This window comes from Cornus florida, unplaced genomic scaffold, assembly GCF_030987335.1.
Source record: "Cornus florida cultivar Cherokee Brave unplaced genomic scaffold, ASM3098733v1 CherokeeBrave_3.0.0_Hap2_Chr04, whole genome shotgun sequence".
NCBI classification, from domain to species: Eukaryota; Viridiplantae; Streptophyta; class Magnoliopsida; order Cornales; family Cornaceae; genus Cornus; species Cornus florida.
This window is the reverse complement of record NW_026775574.1, coordinates 106,483,042-106,500,695: the sequence shown is the minus strand read 5'-3', so window position 1 is coordinate 106,500,695 and position 17,654 is coordinate 106,483,042. Positions and strand designations below refer to the sequence as shown.

The following is a 17,654-nucleotide window of genomic DNA, read 5'->3' as shown; positions in this document are numbered from 1 at the left end:
TTAACTAGCATGCTTGTTCAATACATCCAGTACCTGATTCTCTAACGAATTTTAAATGCAGAGAATAAATATAACCATCCGGTAACTCACAATAAGCATAATAACAACATTAACAGTATCTACATACTTACTTGTAATCACTCCACAACATACCACAAGTTGACATAAACAATTCTTGGTCAACATCAACTAGTTTCTTATTAAACATTAAGTGAAATTATATTCGTCGACAAACTTAATCCCATATCACTGTTTCATGATTTAAACATAAACTTCTTAATTCAATTGCTAAGCTTAAAAACAAGCAACTTGAATTGTCTGTAACAAGGTCGTCACACAAACTTCCTTAAGCGTTGTAAACATCAATTAATTCCCCGTTAAGCATAACTGACATTATATAATTTGAGATGCTTAATCCAATACCACGGTCAAATGATTTACACATAAAATTCCTAATTCAATTGCTACCTTTAAAACAAGCAACTTGAATTATCCGCATCATTGTAAAACTAATCACTTCCTAAGAGTCTCCGGTTGTTCCTTATTTAGCTTCTTATGGTATATTATGAGTTACCATGCCTTCTTAGAATTTATCAAGAGTTTATTCATTACAAAATACCCCTAGAACCATTCCTAAAACCTTCTGGAACTTCAAAATTCCAAATACAGTAGCCTAGATTCGCAGGGTAAACAAAGAAAATAAAAAAAAAACTGGAAACCTTGGAGGAGCTGGCTCCACCCAAAGTGGAGCCGCCTCCACTACCAAGTAGAGCCGGCTCTACTACAAAGTAGAGCCTGCTCCATTTTTAATTGAGCCTGCTCTACTTGAAATAGAGCAGGCTCCTTCTCCTTTGCGTCGTTTTTTCAATTCCGGCGGTGTCCGGCTGTGTTGATCCTCCAAACCAAATTTCTTGCTGATTAAAATTAAGTCCTTGGGTGTTCAAAAGTTAATTAACTTCCTTGATTAATAATCACGTTCAGTGTGAGCAAGAATTAAACAAAATAATTTAAAAACGGTTAACATGCACCTACAAGGAAACATGCTGTTCAACTTCTTCTCCAACTCCGGCAACTTTGTTCCTCCAACCCAAGTTTATAACTGATCAAAACTAAGTCCTAAGGTGTTTTAGAGTTAACTAAATTCTTTACTTATTAATCAAATTCAATCAGAACAAGAATCAAGCAAAACAGACTAAAACCGAATGAAAACACATACATGAACACATACTGTTTTGAAACAATTACTTGTGCAACCATATTAATTTAACTTTATTACTTCCTGGAACTAAATTAGGGATGCAAAGAACACACGCCAAAGAGATTGAGTAAATATAAAACTTGCCTGTGAGATTCGGTTCAAAAATCTCAATGTCCTTCCTCTAAGTGTTTCCAGAAATCCTTCAGTTTTGTCCCACACTTCTCTCTACGTTTCTTGTTTCCAGTATGCCGTGAATAGGATTTTTAAGCCCTAGGCAGATGCTCATTACATATATTTATAGGTTTTCACAAAAAACCCTAATCCATGTCTAATTCGGCCCATAAGCAAACCTAGGATATACAATGTCGGCTGCCTATGAAAACTATAAACCCCATGAAAATATATTCACGTTGCCAACTAACTAAATGTAATTTAACTAATCTTATTAAATTTAATTTTAACTCAATTATATGTAAGTAACCTAAACCAGTAATCAAATGCAACAATTAAATCCATCACCAATCCAATTAAATTAAAACAAAACAAATTTATTAAACAATTAAAGACAAAATAAAAACCCAATTAATAAAGTCAAATAATACAAATAATTCAAGTAAGTCAAATAAGTCAATAAAGAATTTAAAAATTCAATTAAAACAATAAATTAAATACCAAGACTATCCTTTTAAAATTAGGGGTATTACATAATATCATTTTGTTGAACTGCAAACTTACTCTTTATTTTATCATTCAGGTAATGGGTGATCCAGTTGCGAATAGTTGATGCGTTTTATATAACAACTAGTTTTATTTAAGCTATTATATATTTGTGTTATGGTTTACCAAACACATTTGTGGTGATGTTGGCATGGAACTTTTTATGCAGTATGGATTGGTTTGAGTTGTGGTTTTCTTTATGTGATGACTTTACTTTTTGTTGTTTTATTTGTCTAGCAAAGATATTGGCTTTACTATACAGTGGAGATGGGGAACATATTTCTAGTTCACGCTCCAAATTTAAGTGTAGAACTAGAGAATATTTGAATTTGGGGGCATGACAAAGTTTATTTCGTATGTGTATATTTAAATTTGGCTTTTGGTAAATTAAACAGAATTCCATAATTATGCATGTTGTAATGAAGCTATTAAATATATATATATATATGCTATATGTAGAAATATGCTATGGATATTTTAGTATAAATTTGTTTACTTAGATCATCTTACATCCGCCAGGGATAAAATAGGATAAAATACCGGCAAAAAATTTTAAATAATTTTTTTTTATATATAATATAAAATGTCTATAATTGGGTTTATGCTATGATTATATCCAAGTATGGTTTTTATATGATGACATTGATGGTAAAAGTGTAAAGAGGTGTGTTGAAATTGGTTGGTATCATCGTCATATTATCATTCTTGCATTAATTATATATTTCAAGTTATCTCACTATTAATATTTAATACATTTTTTGCGTTCTGGACTTGTAATAGGGAAAAGTGCCATATAAAATTTTTTACAGGACAAATAAGTTAAAACGTCTATTTTTGAAATTTGAAGTATTAATATTTGAAATTTATTTTTAGAAGGTTCTATAAAATTAAAACGTCTCATTTCTTTTTTGTTCATAACTTGTAGTGTAAATGGATATTTGAGCTTCAGTTTCTAGCAGTTCTATTTGTGTTCGTTTGTTTAATAATTGAAAATAAATAAATAAATAAAAAATCAATTTTCAAGATCTTGTTGATCTCAAAACGGTTTCTAATGTTTGTGTGTGTATATATATATGTTATTTAGATATTAATATATAAATAAAATTAGGCTTTAAATTAATTAAAAATACGAGCTTAAAACAAACCCATTCATCCTAAAACTAAAGCGGACCTAAGTTACTCAACCAATTGTTCTAAAAATTATAACAACCCATCCGTAACTGACACACTATATATCCCACAAAACCTAATCTTCCCTTTTTTATTCATAAGTAAACTTACATGTATAAGAAAAAGTGAAGATAACGATTAATGAAGAGATGTTGCGACTTGCAAGCCTGTTGTCACGTATCAACCCCACCAAATCACTCTGACGAATCACGCTGGGGGACTACAAAACTCTTAATTGCAAGTCCTCAAGTCCTCTTCTCATTTCTTTCTCATCTCTTTCAACCTTCTCGGAAAAAGATGCAAAGGGAATTCAGCAGCCCCATGACGATCCTTTAGTATTGGCGGTAGTTTTGGCCAACTACACAATCTATCATGTACTAACTGACAATGGTAGTTCTGTTGATTGTTATTTATTGATGTTTTTAAAATGATGTGTATTAGTAGTGAAAAGTTAAGGCCAATGAAGTCTCCCTTAATCCATTTTTGTGTGTCAACATTAAGCCCCCCAAATTTCAAATGCCTTATGGCTGTCTAAGCCAATAATATTTTTGAAATTTAAAATATATAGGAAAGGTATTTTCATAAACTATGGCTGAACTAGAAGTTGGAATAATATGACAATTGAACTCGAAAACAATCATCAACTTTCTTTATTTCAAAGCACCACTAAGACGGTATTTTTTCCATATCTGCCTGTTGCCCTGGCCGATTAAGTTTCTTTCATAACTTCCTATAAAGTTGATCGATAAAGGTATTGGCCATTTGTAAACCAATGATGGACTTCACCATCAAATCTTTCAAACACTACTAACAAGGCATAATCATGATCGGCCAGAATCAGGTTGTTATATAACGTCAATTTGGCCATCTCTACTAGGAAAACAACATTATTCTGGTTTGGAATTATCCTGGTGATTGATCTTCTTGAATTTTTGTATGCCCTTGTAGCTTTTGACAGCAATTCATACCAAGTCTTTAGATTTTCATCTTCTTTAATAATTTCAGCAATGTCGGCCGAAAACGTTTGCAATAGAATTTCTCTTATGCCCGATTATTTCTCAGTCGAGTAAGCTTTTAGCTTAATCGAAGCGGCCTAGAAGACCTGCTCCCTCCTTGATTCTTTATTGGGATTTTCTTCCATCATTGCCGTGGAAGATCTATAATCGGCCATGAGATTTCTTTAAGTAACTTGTTGAAACCAGCGGCCAGAATTCTTTTCATAATTGTCGATGTTGGTTGCCTTATTTCATCTATGCCTATGAAGCTGATAGCCATATGATTCTTATCATACATCATTCATCGGCCATGTAAGAATTTTCCCCAGATGGCCGATATACTTTCTTCCACGAACTTAACTTTATCTCCATCATTAACATTGATAATTGATGAATAATAGAAAAAATATAAAAATCTAGATGGATCCAAGTTCAGTATAGTAACCTTAAGGTTATGATAGGAATAGCGTTGATGGCTGATTCGTTGTCTTCCAGCACCCTTTTAACTAGCTGACCTTCCACCCAGACGTTTGCATATAATGGCCTTAGTTTCTGGGTCATAGCCAAAAGAGGTTTTTCAAATACCACTTTATCAGTAGCACACATCCTCTTATAATATTCTAGTGACATAATCTAGCATTTACTTTGTCCAATAAACTACTGAAATCTCCAGCCCTTAACTTTTGATTTGACAATGGTAACCCAAGATATTTGAAAGGGAAATGTTCAGTTTGAAATTGAAGAATAGAAGCTAATCTTCTCTTGTATCTCCCTGATTTTGAAAAAATAACAGAATTCTTCTCTTGATTAACCTATAAACCATATACATCCTTGAATTTTCTGAAAACTTCATCGATTGCTTTCGTTGTTGATACCTCAGCTTTAACCACCAGCAACAAATCTTCAGCATAGAACACATGAGAAATTTGCAGCCCAGTATTGACCCCTGATTTACACAATTTGATCCTCCCACTATCAATATACTGAGTCATAATTGTACGGAAATATTCAGTAACAAAAGAAAAAAGCAATGGAGATAAAAGGCAGCCCTGTCGAATCCCTCTGGCAGCAGAAAAATACCCAGGCACACCATTGCACAAGACATACAATTTTGGAGTAGAAATACAAGCTTGAATCCAATTAATCCACTGGTCACTAAAACCATGAACCTTTAATCTACTTATCCACTCTATAGAATCATAAGCCTCTTCAAATCGACTTTCCAAGTCATGCTAGGTTCACCATATTGCTTTCCGAAGTCCTTAACCAAATTTGAAACTAGTAAAATGTTGTCATGTAATCTCATATTCTTAATGAAAGCCACCTACTCTGGTCCAATCAAATTAGGTAGCACAGAACTCAATCTATTGGCCAGAATCTTTGAAATAACCTTGTAGACCAAATTGCATAAAGCAATAGGTCTATAGTTTGTACTTTTATACCCATAATTCAACTTAGGGATCAAAGCAAGAAATGTAGAGTTGATACCTTGAGGAAACTTGCTATTGTTGAAGAAAAACAACACAGCCTTTGTCACATCTACTCTAACCACACTCCAATATTTTTGGAAAAACCTAGCTGGAAAACCATCTGGACCTGGAGATCGGTCTGGATTGAATCTCATTACCACACCCTTTATTTCCTCAGCAGAAATACAACTAACCAGTATACAACAATCCTCTTGATTAAAGCTTTTCCTAGCTGGCATATCCTCTTGCAGTATACCCCATCTGCCCTTATAAAGATCAGTATAAAATTGAATCAACTATTCTTTAATGGTATTAGGATCTGAAGATAGTTCCCCATTCACATTCTCAAGCTAAGTAATAGCATTTTTCCCTCTTATTTGTTTCACTATACTGTGGAAAAACTGTACACCTATCCCCTTTCTTAATCCATTTTACCCCTGATTTCTGAGCCCACATAATCTCTTAAATATCAAGAACACGTTTTAAATAACCAGCAACTTCCCTTTTTAAGTTTATATTAACTTGATTATCAGTTTAAAGGATCATTTCCATCTTATTTTTATGTAAATTGTCCCTTGCCTCTTTGACTTGATCTGAAACACTTCCCATCTTCTTGTTCCATTCTTTAACTGCATTTTTAACAGACCTTAATTTCTGCTGAACGATATGAAATGGATTACCTGCCCAATCAGTCACCCAAGCCTTTTCCACAATGTTTCTCACCTTTTCTTGCATGCACCAGATTTTCAGAAACTTAAAGGGTTTTGGCCCTTCTGAACAATTGAAATGCCAATTAATGGCCATTCCATATTGATCAGATAAAGAAGCTGGAGTAAAATAAGCTTTTGTATCAGTATAAAGTTGCAGCCATAGGTCATTTATCAAGACTCTATCAAGTTTGGCATTGATTATGGAGCTCAGAGTCTGCTTATTGCACTCGGACCAATCCCTATTATTAATAGGGATGTCATCCATGCATTTGGCTTCCAAGTGTACCACATTTCCAACTTTGTAGCAACAAACTAACCCACCTCCTCTTTTATATCAACATGGTTATTCGCATATGTAAGGATACTATTTATGCCTACTCACCTCCTTAATTGTATGAACTAATTCAACCCATTATGTTAACCAGTAGCCCTGAATTTAGGACTTGTTTGGTCCACTTTGTGATACCCCTCGAATCCGAGACATAGGTTGATCAGGCCCAAGCCCAAACACAAGGGAATATCAAACAATTAAAGTATTTAACAAGCATGTAATACAAAATGAATTAAGAATAAAGAATAAAACTGAAAGAAAACTAAATAATAAACCTCCAATAAAAACAAATCCTCTGATGCCAATAATTAATTAAAATTACAACTTGGGAATCCATCAGGTGGACCAATAATCCATAATCCAACTGAATTAAAATAATATCCAAATACTATAACGTAAAGAAGACTCTAACGTCAAATCGGAAGTGTGATAATAAACTGTCTCTTCTTAACACGAACAACCTCAAAGACTGGAACTATCGAACACTTGAAAAATAATAGTGGGTCAGGCTCACGAATAAGTTCTAATCTACTACATCCCAAACAGAGACCCGATACACATATACATCCTAGTTAATCTAACAATAGCTATATAATCTGTACAAATATATATACACACTAAAGGAACCTCACTAAACTATAGGGTTGTCTCAACTTGAATAAAAGGCAACATGCAAAACGCACATATAGTGGACATAAGTACCTAGACCTACCAGGGTACACAACTACACTTTATCTAGCTACACATCATATGCAAGAGAGAGAGTAAGAATGCAGAGATTGAAAGTATTTTTACCAATGAAGCATTCGTTGCATAGATATAAATTTCTCTCTCATTACAGAACCTTATCTTCTTTACCCAACTACGCCCAACATGATGATCTTCAAGACCAGGCAATTAAGTTTATCTGAACACTCTCTCTATATATATATATGTATATGTGTGTGCGCATTTGAATTGGTCAATATTTTGAAACCCATTTAGCTCGCTCTCAAATTTGTTTGTATCCATGTTGGTCTTTGAAGAAAGCCATATCGTCTTTCTATGTCCAAGAAATGTTCTTTATTCTATCTGTAAATTCAGGTTTTAGTTGAGGGAAGAGTTAAATCAAGAGCAGCTATACTCAACAGACCATCTACACTAAATGCTCTCACTAATCCCATGGTGTGTCCTCTGTCCTCCAATTTTCTCCATTTTTATTTTGTGGGTTTTTCAGTAATGTCCTTTAGTTCATAGCCATATCTAAATTTTGAAAAACTTTGTTTTCCATTCCAGATTGGTAGGTTGAAAAGACGGTATGAATCATGGGAAGAAAACATAGATATTGGGTTTGTCATTATGAATGTAATATATTTTTGTGCATCTTTTTCCCCAACCGTTGGAAGTCCAAGTTTTTTAGGAATCGTAAGTTACTTTTGATTTCATCTTTGAAGGGTAGCGGCAAGGCATTCTGTTCTGGTGCTGATGTTGTTGCCCTCTATCAGTTGCTTAATGAAGGTGGGTCGCCCTCTTTTGTGTGTGTGTGTGTGTTTTCGGAGTCCAGCATTTGAATTCTTTCGGATTAAGGTATCATCTTAACTTAGGTTGATTTTGGGTACATTTTCTATTGCAATAGATTTCTATGCTTCCTTTTATTTGCTTTGGAAACAACTTGAGAAATATTAGTATAAAAACTTGATTGATTTCATTACTAGTGTATATCAGATCATTTCACAAGGAACAATTTTACATAGTTCCTGCTCACTGAGTAAAACTACTAGTTCTAATGTACATACCTGACTAATATTTATGGTAGAGGTGTGGGGCTATGTAAAATTGTTCTGTTATGGAATCCACTGCGTACCTTGGTACAGAGGATATTATTAAATAGAACTAGTGATAGATTTGATGATTAATTAGCGTTGGATTTTATTTGATTGCTATTTTCGCAATTTCTTGAATGTTAATGTGTAAAACTTGAAATGGCCTTCGATCTTTGGCACCCCCTTTCCCCTCCAAAATTTTAAAATCGTCCATGAATTTGTTACAAGGGGTGGAGAAAATAGGGAACAAAATTATGGTTATTTGCAGTTCTGGATACAACCATGGCGCACCCTTGGATTTTCTGGCTGTGTACCCTCTTCGTTTCCACATCTAGTGGGTCACCTCCACGGGGTCTTCTGTCCCTGGTCCTTCTCCTTTTCCAACACGAGTGTCCGGATGTTGTTCAAGGACAGGAAGACAAAAATATTGAAATTTTCTTGTGTTGATCAGATTTCTGGGAGATTATATGTGGTTTCCATGGTTGGACGGTGATTGTAGCCATCAATATACTGCAAAAATTTGGGCTTATGGTGGATTTAATAACAAAATAGCAATACTTTCTTTGTGTGTTTAGTTTGTTTAAACTTTAATGATTTTGGTGTATGTGTGGGGATTGTATTAAGGGTAAACAAACCAAACACACAAAGAAATGAGCCACAATAAGTGCATAGCTTCTTGAAATTATTCATATGGACATTTGTAGACCTTCTGATATTCCATCTTTTAGAGGATAAAAGTATTTTATCGGCTTTATAGTTGATTTTTCACGTTATGGATATATCTATTTGTTGCATGAAAAATCTCAAGTTGTGGATATTCTTGAAATATACATAAATGAGGTTAAAAAACAACTAGATAGAAAAGTGAAAATCATAAGGTTATATAGAGGTGGTGAATATTATGGAACGTATGATGAAACGTTTGCTAAACTCCTTAAAATATATGGCATTGGTGCTCAATACACTTTGCTATATATGTTACATCAGAAGCGTGTAGTTGTAATACATAATCGTACTTTTGTGGAATTGGTTAGGAGTATGTTAAGTAATTCCTTGTTACCCATAATGTTGTGGATATTAAGTAATCTAAAGGGTACAAGTTTTACTATCCTAAACATAGTACGATAATTATTGAAACTGGCAATGTCAGATTCATTGAGAATGGTGAAGTCAGTGGGAGTGATAAAAATAAGAATGTGATCATTCAAGAAATTATGATCTAAATTTATTTATCCATAACTTCTAAGGAAATAATTGTTCCTTCAGTTGTTGAACCGTAAAACAACGAAAAACAATTGAATGATCAATAACTTCATAATGAGATTATTACCAATGAATAGATTATAGATGAACATAAGGAATAACATTAAGATGATCTCAAAGAGAAAGGAGATCTGTTATTCTAGATGATTATGTGATATATCTGCAAGAATCTGATTTTGATATATAGTGAGATATATACAAATTCGGTTACATATTCACAAATCATTAACAGTAATGATTTTACTAAATAAATTAGTGTCATGAATGAAGAGATTATAAAGAAACCTTCTTTCTAGTATTTAAGAAGGAATCTTTTAAAATATCACGGCATTAGTAGCTTATTATGATTTAAAGTTACATTAAATGGATGTAAATACAACTTTTATGAATGGGAGTTTATAAGAGGAAATCCATATGGAACAACCTGAAGGTTTCACATTAAAGGGTAAATAATTCATGGTCTGTAAAATTAAGATGTTAATATATAGATTTAAACAAGTTTCCTAACAATGGTATATTAAGTTTAATGATACTATTATTTGTTTTAGTTTTAAGGAAAACACTGTTGATCAGTATATATACTAGAAGGTTAGTGGAAGTAATATTATATTTCTGATTCTATATATTGATGATATTTTATTTGCTAGTAGTGATTTTAGTTTATTATATGAAATTAAAAGTTATATCTAAGAACTTTGAAATAAAAGATATGGATGAGGCTTCCTACGTGATAGGAATAGAAATATTTCATGATAAATGACGTGAATTTTTAGGATTATCTCAGAAAGCATATATTGAAAGAGTTCTAGAAAGATATGGTATGTAACATTATTCAACCAGTATTATTCCATACGTAAAAGGGGATAATTTCAGCCTAATGCAATCCCAAAGAATGAGTTAACTAGAAGATAAATAAACGAAAAATATTACTTATGCATATATTGTAAAGTTTGATGTATATACAAGTTGGTATGTGACAAAAGATTATATACTCACACTCAGGAAGATATTTATTAATTGGTTATTTGTTTCTTTTGGCTGGAAGAACAATATTAATTGGTAATTTTTTATTACTTTGTCAATCATGAATTTTTAATTTGTAGCATGCTTTGAGGTTACAATTTATTATTGTAGAATTTATTTCAAGATTTGGAGTTATGTGTACCATTTTCAGATTGTTGAAAATTCATATTGCAATTGTTGATCTTTTTATATGAAAAATGATAGGTATTCTAAAGTTGAAATATTTTACCATTAAAGAAGATGTTTAGAAATAACGAATGTCTATTGAATATATAAGCACACAACTTATGATTGTAATCCGTTAACGAATGGACTACCACCCAAGACATTTATGGAACATGCTAAAAGAATAGGTCTTGAATTTAGTCAATGATGATTATTTTTTAATTGTAGATTGTTTAACAGTGCTTATATATATTTGACATTTTGCGCTGATTAAATGTGTTTATGATATTTCCTATTAGTTAATGTACATGTACGTATTACTTTAATACATGGTAATAGGAATAGTCTTGGAAAAGACATTATTGTTAGATCATTATTGATACTTCTAATTCATAGACTATGTTGAATAGGTTACTAGTGTTGTGGTATATGGAAGGGACTGTGTCATTTAGGGACATATAACCGCCATGACTCGCATTGGTAGTTTATTTACCATGGTATTTACGATGACCAACTTAATGAGTCAATCTGATTCATGGTACTACACACTAATAACTATTTTACTAAACCACTACAGAAGTTATCATATGTGCCAAGTGGGAGAATGTAAGATTATTTATTTAATTGTGGCCCACATGATTTGGACACGTGATTTACTTATAATATTTGGTGGTTAAATAAAATAGATATCAGATTAATATTATATTATTTGGTAAACTTATAAATTACCTTTATGGTAATTAATTATTGGAGAAGTGTTTTCCTATTTATTCTTTTACTTTGATGGATGTGGAATTAAAGTTATTAAAAAGGAAAACTGGCCCTCTCTCTGCCTTTATAAAAGTGCATATTCCCATAAGTTATGTACGCTAATGAAAACAACATGTATAATATTTATGTGTGCAAAAGGCCAAGAGAGAAATCGATTTCCACACTTTGTATTGCAGTTTATCACGTTGTTCGTTCCGCAGAAAGGATCTCGACGTTTGCCTTGATCTCTTTGAGTTTACAATTACAGATCGAGATATCTATATATAACTATTTGTTTATGCATTATAGATATGTGAAAATCATGAAGTTCTAAGATATGAGATTCATGTAAATTTTGTGATTAATGATTTCACGAATTATTAAAGTTTACACAAAAATATCATTAATATATTGCGCAAACTAAATACTATATATATACATACAGTAGTATATATATATATATATATATATATATATACCAAAATGACAGCTTTTATGTTATCAGGTGTGAGAAGGGAGAAGTTATCAGTACTATGACCACCCTTGTCTAGGTTGAGAAGGACATCAACCAAATCTTCCTCCCTGCCAGCAGCTGCAGGTACATTACTGCTTTTGGTTGTGTGCTCATTGACAATGGTGTCGAGAATTTGGTCCATTTTCCGGTGCAACCTTCGGAGGGTAGGCTTGGTTCCACTAATGTAATGAAGGATTTTAAGTGAAGGAAATAGATCATGCAACCCAAAACCTCCTGATTAGCTTATTGCTTCGTGCAACACTTTTAAGAACAGTCCTTGATCTACACACGCCTTACCAAAAGCGTGCGTGCAATTATGTTGTTTGATAGTGAGTATATCTTAGTTTGATGATGATGGGATGGCTGCTGCTGCTGCGGCAGGAAGATGAAATAAATTGTATGAGATTCTCTACTTCTTCTTCTCTTACTGATTTGAATGAGTCTACACGTTTGGCGCTTAGGCGTTCAGTGACACACATCTTTCGCAGTTTTCTCCATAAATTATTACAGGGAGAGAAGACAAGGCTTCCACCATTATAGCAGATGACCTCAACAGCAAGAACTCGAGGCCTTGGCGCGCACTTGAGTTCGTGCTGCTTCAACACCTCCTGGGCTATTTCCGGTGACGATATGACTACAGCCGAGATCTCACCAAGTTGGAGATGCATAAAGGGTCCATGTTTCTTGGCTAAGGCCTTCAACGCATGGTGTGGAAGAGAGCTACCTAGGGCCATAATGGGTGCAAGTTACCATAATGGGTAGCTTCCATGGCCCTGGTGGCAGCTGCTTCTTTGAGTATTTAGATGTCTTCCGGTACAATTTCAGAATCAATAAGAACGAAATAAGAAAAGTTAGAAAAACCTCAAGTATCATGGTTTCTGAGCTGCAAATCTTTAATTTGTTTCAACTTTTAACTGCTAAAACTTCACAGGGTACAAGATGCTTTTATGGTAGGTGTGAAGCAGGGTAGTGCCTGACATTTGAAGCGAACACACAATATTATTTAATATATGTTGGATTCGCCAAAAATTAATTATGAAAACATAGGTTACTAGTTCTGGGGAATATATATATACACATAAAAAACACACTTTTATTTTATTTTTATTAATTAATTGTATCCCACCCTGTTACGTTATATCAGACGGTTGAAGGACGAGTTCTATTGTCCAAGATGCTGCAGAAGTTGTTAGCATGATGTAAGGATATTTGTCTGTCTTTTTTTTATTTTTTTATTCTCACAAACTAGAGGAGGGGTATTCTGCTACATAAGAGGGGTTATCATGTGGAGGATATTTGAACCCATTTTTTTTTTTGCAAATTAGAGGAGGGGTATTTTATTATGGGCAGATTTGCTTCCGAACTGGACACTCTACAAACTAAGGGAATTAGACACTCTATAAGCTAAGTATAACGGGTGGACGCTTACTTATTTATTTAAAAATTCAAGTTGGGTAATGCTGCATACTCACCCATTTATACTCATGTCACTTTTCATCCGGATCTGATGTGGGAGACTTATGTCACTTTCCATCCGGATCCGATGCGGGATAATTCTCCCCTTGTAATATTCTCCCCCACCCGAACTCACGTAATGCCCTCGTTGCGGTTGGATCACCCAGCCTACCCGGGGTGAAGACCCGGACGCCCTTCGGGTCGGGTGCTTGGCTTGACACCAGATCAAGGATTGGGTCTGATTCTGATATCAACTGTAACGGGTGAACGCTTACCTTTTTACTCAAAAGCTCAAACTGTTGAGTATTACTACATACCCACCCATTTATACCTATGTTACTTCCTATCCAGATTCGATGTAGGACAAGTCTCCCCTTGTAACACTAAGCCACTACACAATGTCGCACAAATAATTTTAAGGTTAATTTCAGTGACACCCCCTGAGATTTTGATAAATCTCACGTAGAGACACCTTTCGAAAATAAGTATCACTTAGACCCCCAAATAATTTTTCAGTCTCTAACATCGTTAAAAAGAAGTAAATATACATTTTTACCCTTATTTTTTAATTATATTTTAATTAAAAATATCATAAATCTTAAATGACCGAACTACGCTCATATTCTAAACAACTCTCTCTGTAAACAGTTTAATAGAAATGAAGCTTGCCCGTTTGTTTGGTGTAGTTATGTGTTGTTTGCCAGAAATAATAAAGGTTTTTGAACTGGAGCATGCCATTTTGTCCGTTGTAGCTTGTTGTTTGGATCTCTTTATAATATATTATATTTAAAATATATATTTTTGTTAAATAAAAAATAATTTACACTAATATTTAATATTTTAATTATATAGTAAAAATATAACTTTTATTAATATTTAATGTATCAGCAGTATATAACATGAATAACATACATTTTATTTGAAATGAATAGCAGATATGTAAAAATAATAGTGGAAACATTTTTGCTCAGCGGTGTTGAAAGCATGAGAAATATCTTTTTTATGTTTCATTCTTTCTTCACAAAAATAGAAAACGTTTTCTGTTATAGAAAAACAAAAACATATTATTAAACACGATTTTTGTTTTTGTTTTGCCTTTTTAGGGGTTGACAACAGAAAACAGAAAATGTTTCCCGTTACTAAACGCAGCCTAATGATGTGAAAAAATACCAGACATAACAATATACTAATTAATTAAAATAAAATACCATAAAGTACTAACAAACATAATTTTGAAAATAAAAAATGTATAAAATATGGGCTAATCAAAAGCCAGAATGTGGAATAGACCTACTCACCCCCTTCTAGTTCTTATCTCAATATCCTAATTTGCTGTGTTATTTATTGTGATTGCTTATAGTCTCAGTTAATACTTTTTCAGCTAGACTCACTTTTGAGTTATCTGATAAAATCCCTTTTCTCAAGTTAAGATGTAAAATGACATTATTCAAGACGACTTTCAAAAGTTTTATGAAAACAATAGAATTTTGAGATCTAAAGGATCCCTAGAGAGGGTTTTGAGATGAAAATTTGTTTTGAGATCGAAAGAGTGACGTTTAAGAAAATATGTATTTTTTGAATGAAAACGACCTTTAGAGAGGATTGTGAGAAGAAAATGAGTTTTGAGAAGAAACGAGTGACGTTTAAGAAAATGTGTATTTTTTTTTTCAATGAATACGACCTTTAGAGTGAGTTTTGAGATGAAAAGATTGCCGTTTAAGTAAACGTGTATTTTTTTTGAATGAAATGACCTCTAAACAGGGTTTTGAGATGAAAATAAGTTTTCAATGCTTGGAGCTTGATTAGTTAAGCAAAGCCTTGGAAGTTTGACTAATTATGTAGCAATAAAAAGAGAAAAGTCAATAAGATAACAGTTACTCCCCGTATTTATATAATCGCCTATAGAGTTGTCTCACAATTTAAGAAATGTACAATTATATTAAAACGGAAGTAATAAAATAGTGTAATACCGAGTAGATATATTTATTTGTTTGGCAACCTATCGTAAGTCAACGTCAGCTTATCAATCAGTGTCCGGGTTTGAAAATCAGGAGTGAGAAATTTTTTTGGGTGCTGCAACACATGAGTCATGACTGCAAAAAGGTCGAGTCTGATTGAAGAGTACGAACACAATGAGTTGGAATAGGAAAGATAATAACTTACTCCGTACTTTTCTTAGTCTGAAGCTTTTGCTTAACCATTGTAATTTTTTTTTTTAAGCTGCCCTTTCGTCAATTATCCAATATTCAAAGCCAGAGCCAGTTCTCATTAGAAGGAAGATCAGCCATATGTCATACAATATTTAAAAGGCCAACATGATCAGCTAAATGTTATACAATCTTTATATATGTTAAATTTGCCAACAGTTCAAAACGCACGTTTTCATATATATATATATATATATATTTATATTTACTCTTTAGCAAAGGTGTACTGGTGTAGTATAATGATACTTTCTTGTATATAATTATCAAGAAATTTTTTATTTTTATTTTCTCTATAGACTATTGTTTTACAAAATCATGGGTGACATCTATGTAATGATATAATTTGTGTTATATATCTCACACCATTAATTATTGGACAAAGGATCAAATAAAAATTACTGTTTGGATTGATTTGTCATATCTTATTACATTATTGTAGGGTTACTTGCTGTAATGAAAAAGCATTGATTGAATTAGACGGTTGAAAATCATTTAACAATTTCTTCATTTTTTCACGCCTCACTATAAGCACATCACATTCAAAATAACTTTCAAGGTGGTTCGAAATTATCGATACAAAGTCTTGGTTTGCATTAAAGTGGTCATGTCTAACAAGACGTGATTCAATTAAATAGGAGTAATTAAATTATGGTTTTTTAAAATATATTTTTACTTTGAATTTGCCACATGCAGTGGGGAAAGTCTACACTAACAACAAAATGAGATCACACAAGAAAGGGAAAAATTGAGTTTTCTACTAAACAATTCATGTTTTTAATGCTTAAAGATCATCTCGGAGGAAGTTCGTTGACAAACAACTTTAATTTTATAGTTGAGGAGGCAAAATTTCCAACAAACCCATACACACTCCATTGGAGCTAAGATAAGAATTCATTTTGATCCTCATTTTTAGCCCCATCTATGTACAACATTATATGATTTATTTTTTTGACTTTTCAGTGTTTATTTCCATCTAACTCAACAGACTCATTAATTTGAATGTTGAATGAATTTTAAGTTGGTTTATGTTAAAATAAAAAATAAAAAAAATAAAAAAATAATACCTTCTCCAGCCTCAGTGTATGCCAGAGTATTGTGCAGTATAAGCCCACCCTATAATACCACTCTGTCGTAATGTGATAAGATCACAAACATTAGTCAAAAAATAATTGTTATATCAAGATAAGAGACACATTTTTTCAACTGACACTTATTTAAAAATCTGCTAAAAGTAGGTGGGACCCATCTTCTTCCATTAATTCTTGATGTAGAACAAAACACATCAACCTGCATCAATGACTAAAAGAAAGAAAAGAAAAGAAAAAAAGAAATCAGGAAGAGAGAGAAAAGTGAAAAGTGAAAAAGAAAACAGTAAATGGTAGTGTGGCAGTAATTAATGGTAGGCTCTGCTTGTTTGACTATAAAATATTTTTATTTTCTTGAAACTACTTGCCTCTTGCTCCCCTTTTTCATTTCTTTCCATGTTTTTTATTTTTTCCTAATTTTTTCTTTCCATGTTTAAGCTGTCATACTTTCATTTTACTTTTCATTTCATGCTTTGTGTTGAAATTTTAATTCCATGCTTTACTTATCACTTGATTAAAAAATTGTTTAAGATTAATAGTATTGCTTCTACAAAATTAAATTAAAAATAGGTTTTTCATACATACTATAAATGAATAAATCCAAGGGAAAGGCACAATAAAAATAAATGAATAAATCCTCTAAGATGGTATATGAAAATTATTGAAAATGTAATGATTCATTTTCAATAACACCACATTTCGTAAAATTGGCGGAACATGAACGGATGCTGTCTCTATATATATACCCAAAAATGGTATACAAATTGACGGGCCGTTCTATCACATAGGACTCCTCAAAT

At 32.6% G+C, this 17,654-nt stretch overlaps 1 protein-coding gene across 1 annotated transcript; it reads right to left on the bottom strand.

Annotated features, from left to right (window-relative positions):
* Positions 1 to 12,421: 12,421 nt before the first annotated feature.
* On the bottom strand, positions 12,422 to 12,841 carry LOC132305527 (premnaspirodiene oxygenase-like). Its single transcript, XM_059803160.1, has one exon. The coding sequence runs from the start codon at positions 12,839 to 12,841 to the stop codon at positions 12,422 to 12,424; it is 420 nt and encodes a 139-aa protein (XP_059659143.1).
* Between the last annotated feature and the right edge of the window lie 4,813 nt (positions 12,842 to 17,654).

Excerpts from the sequence above, each read along its gene's own strand:
- LOC132305527 (XM_059803160.1), bottom strand. The coding sequence starts at position 12,841 with ATGGCCCTAGGTAGCTCTCTTCCACACCATGCGTTGAAGGCCTTAGCC.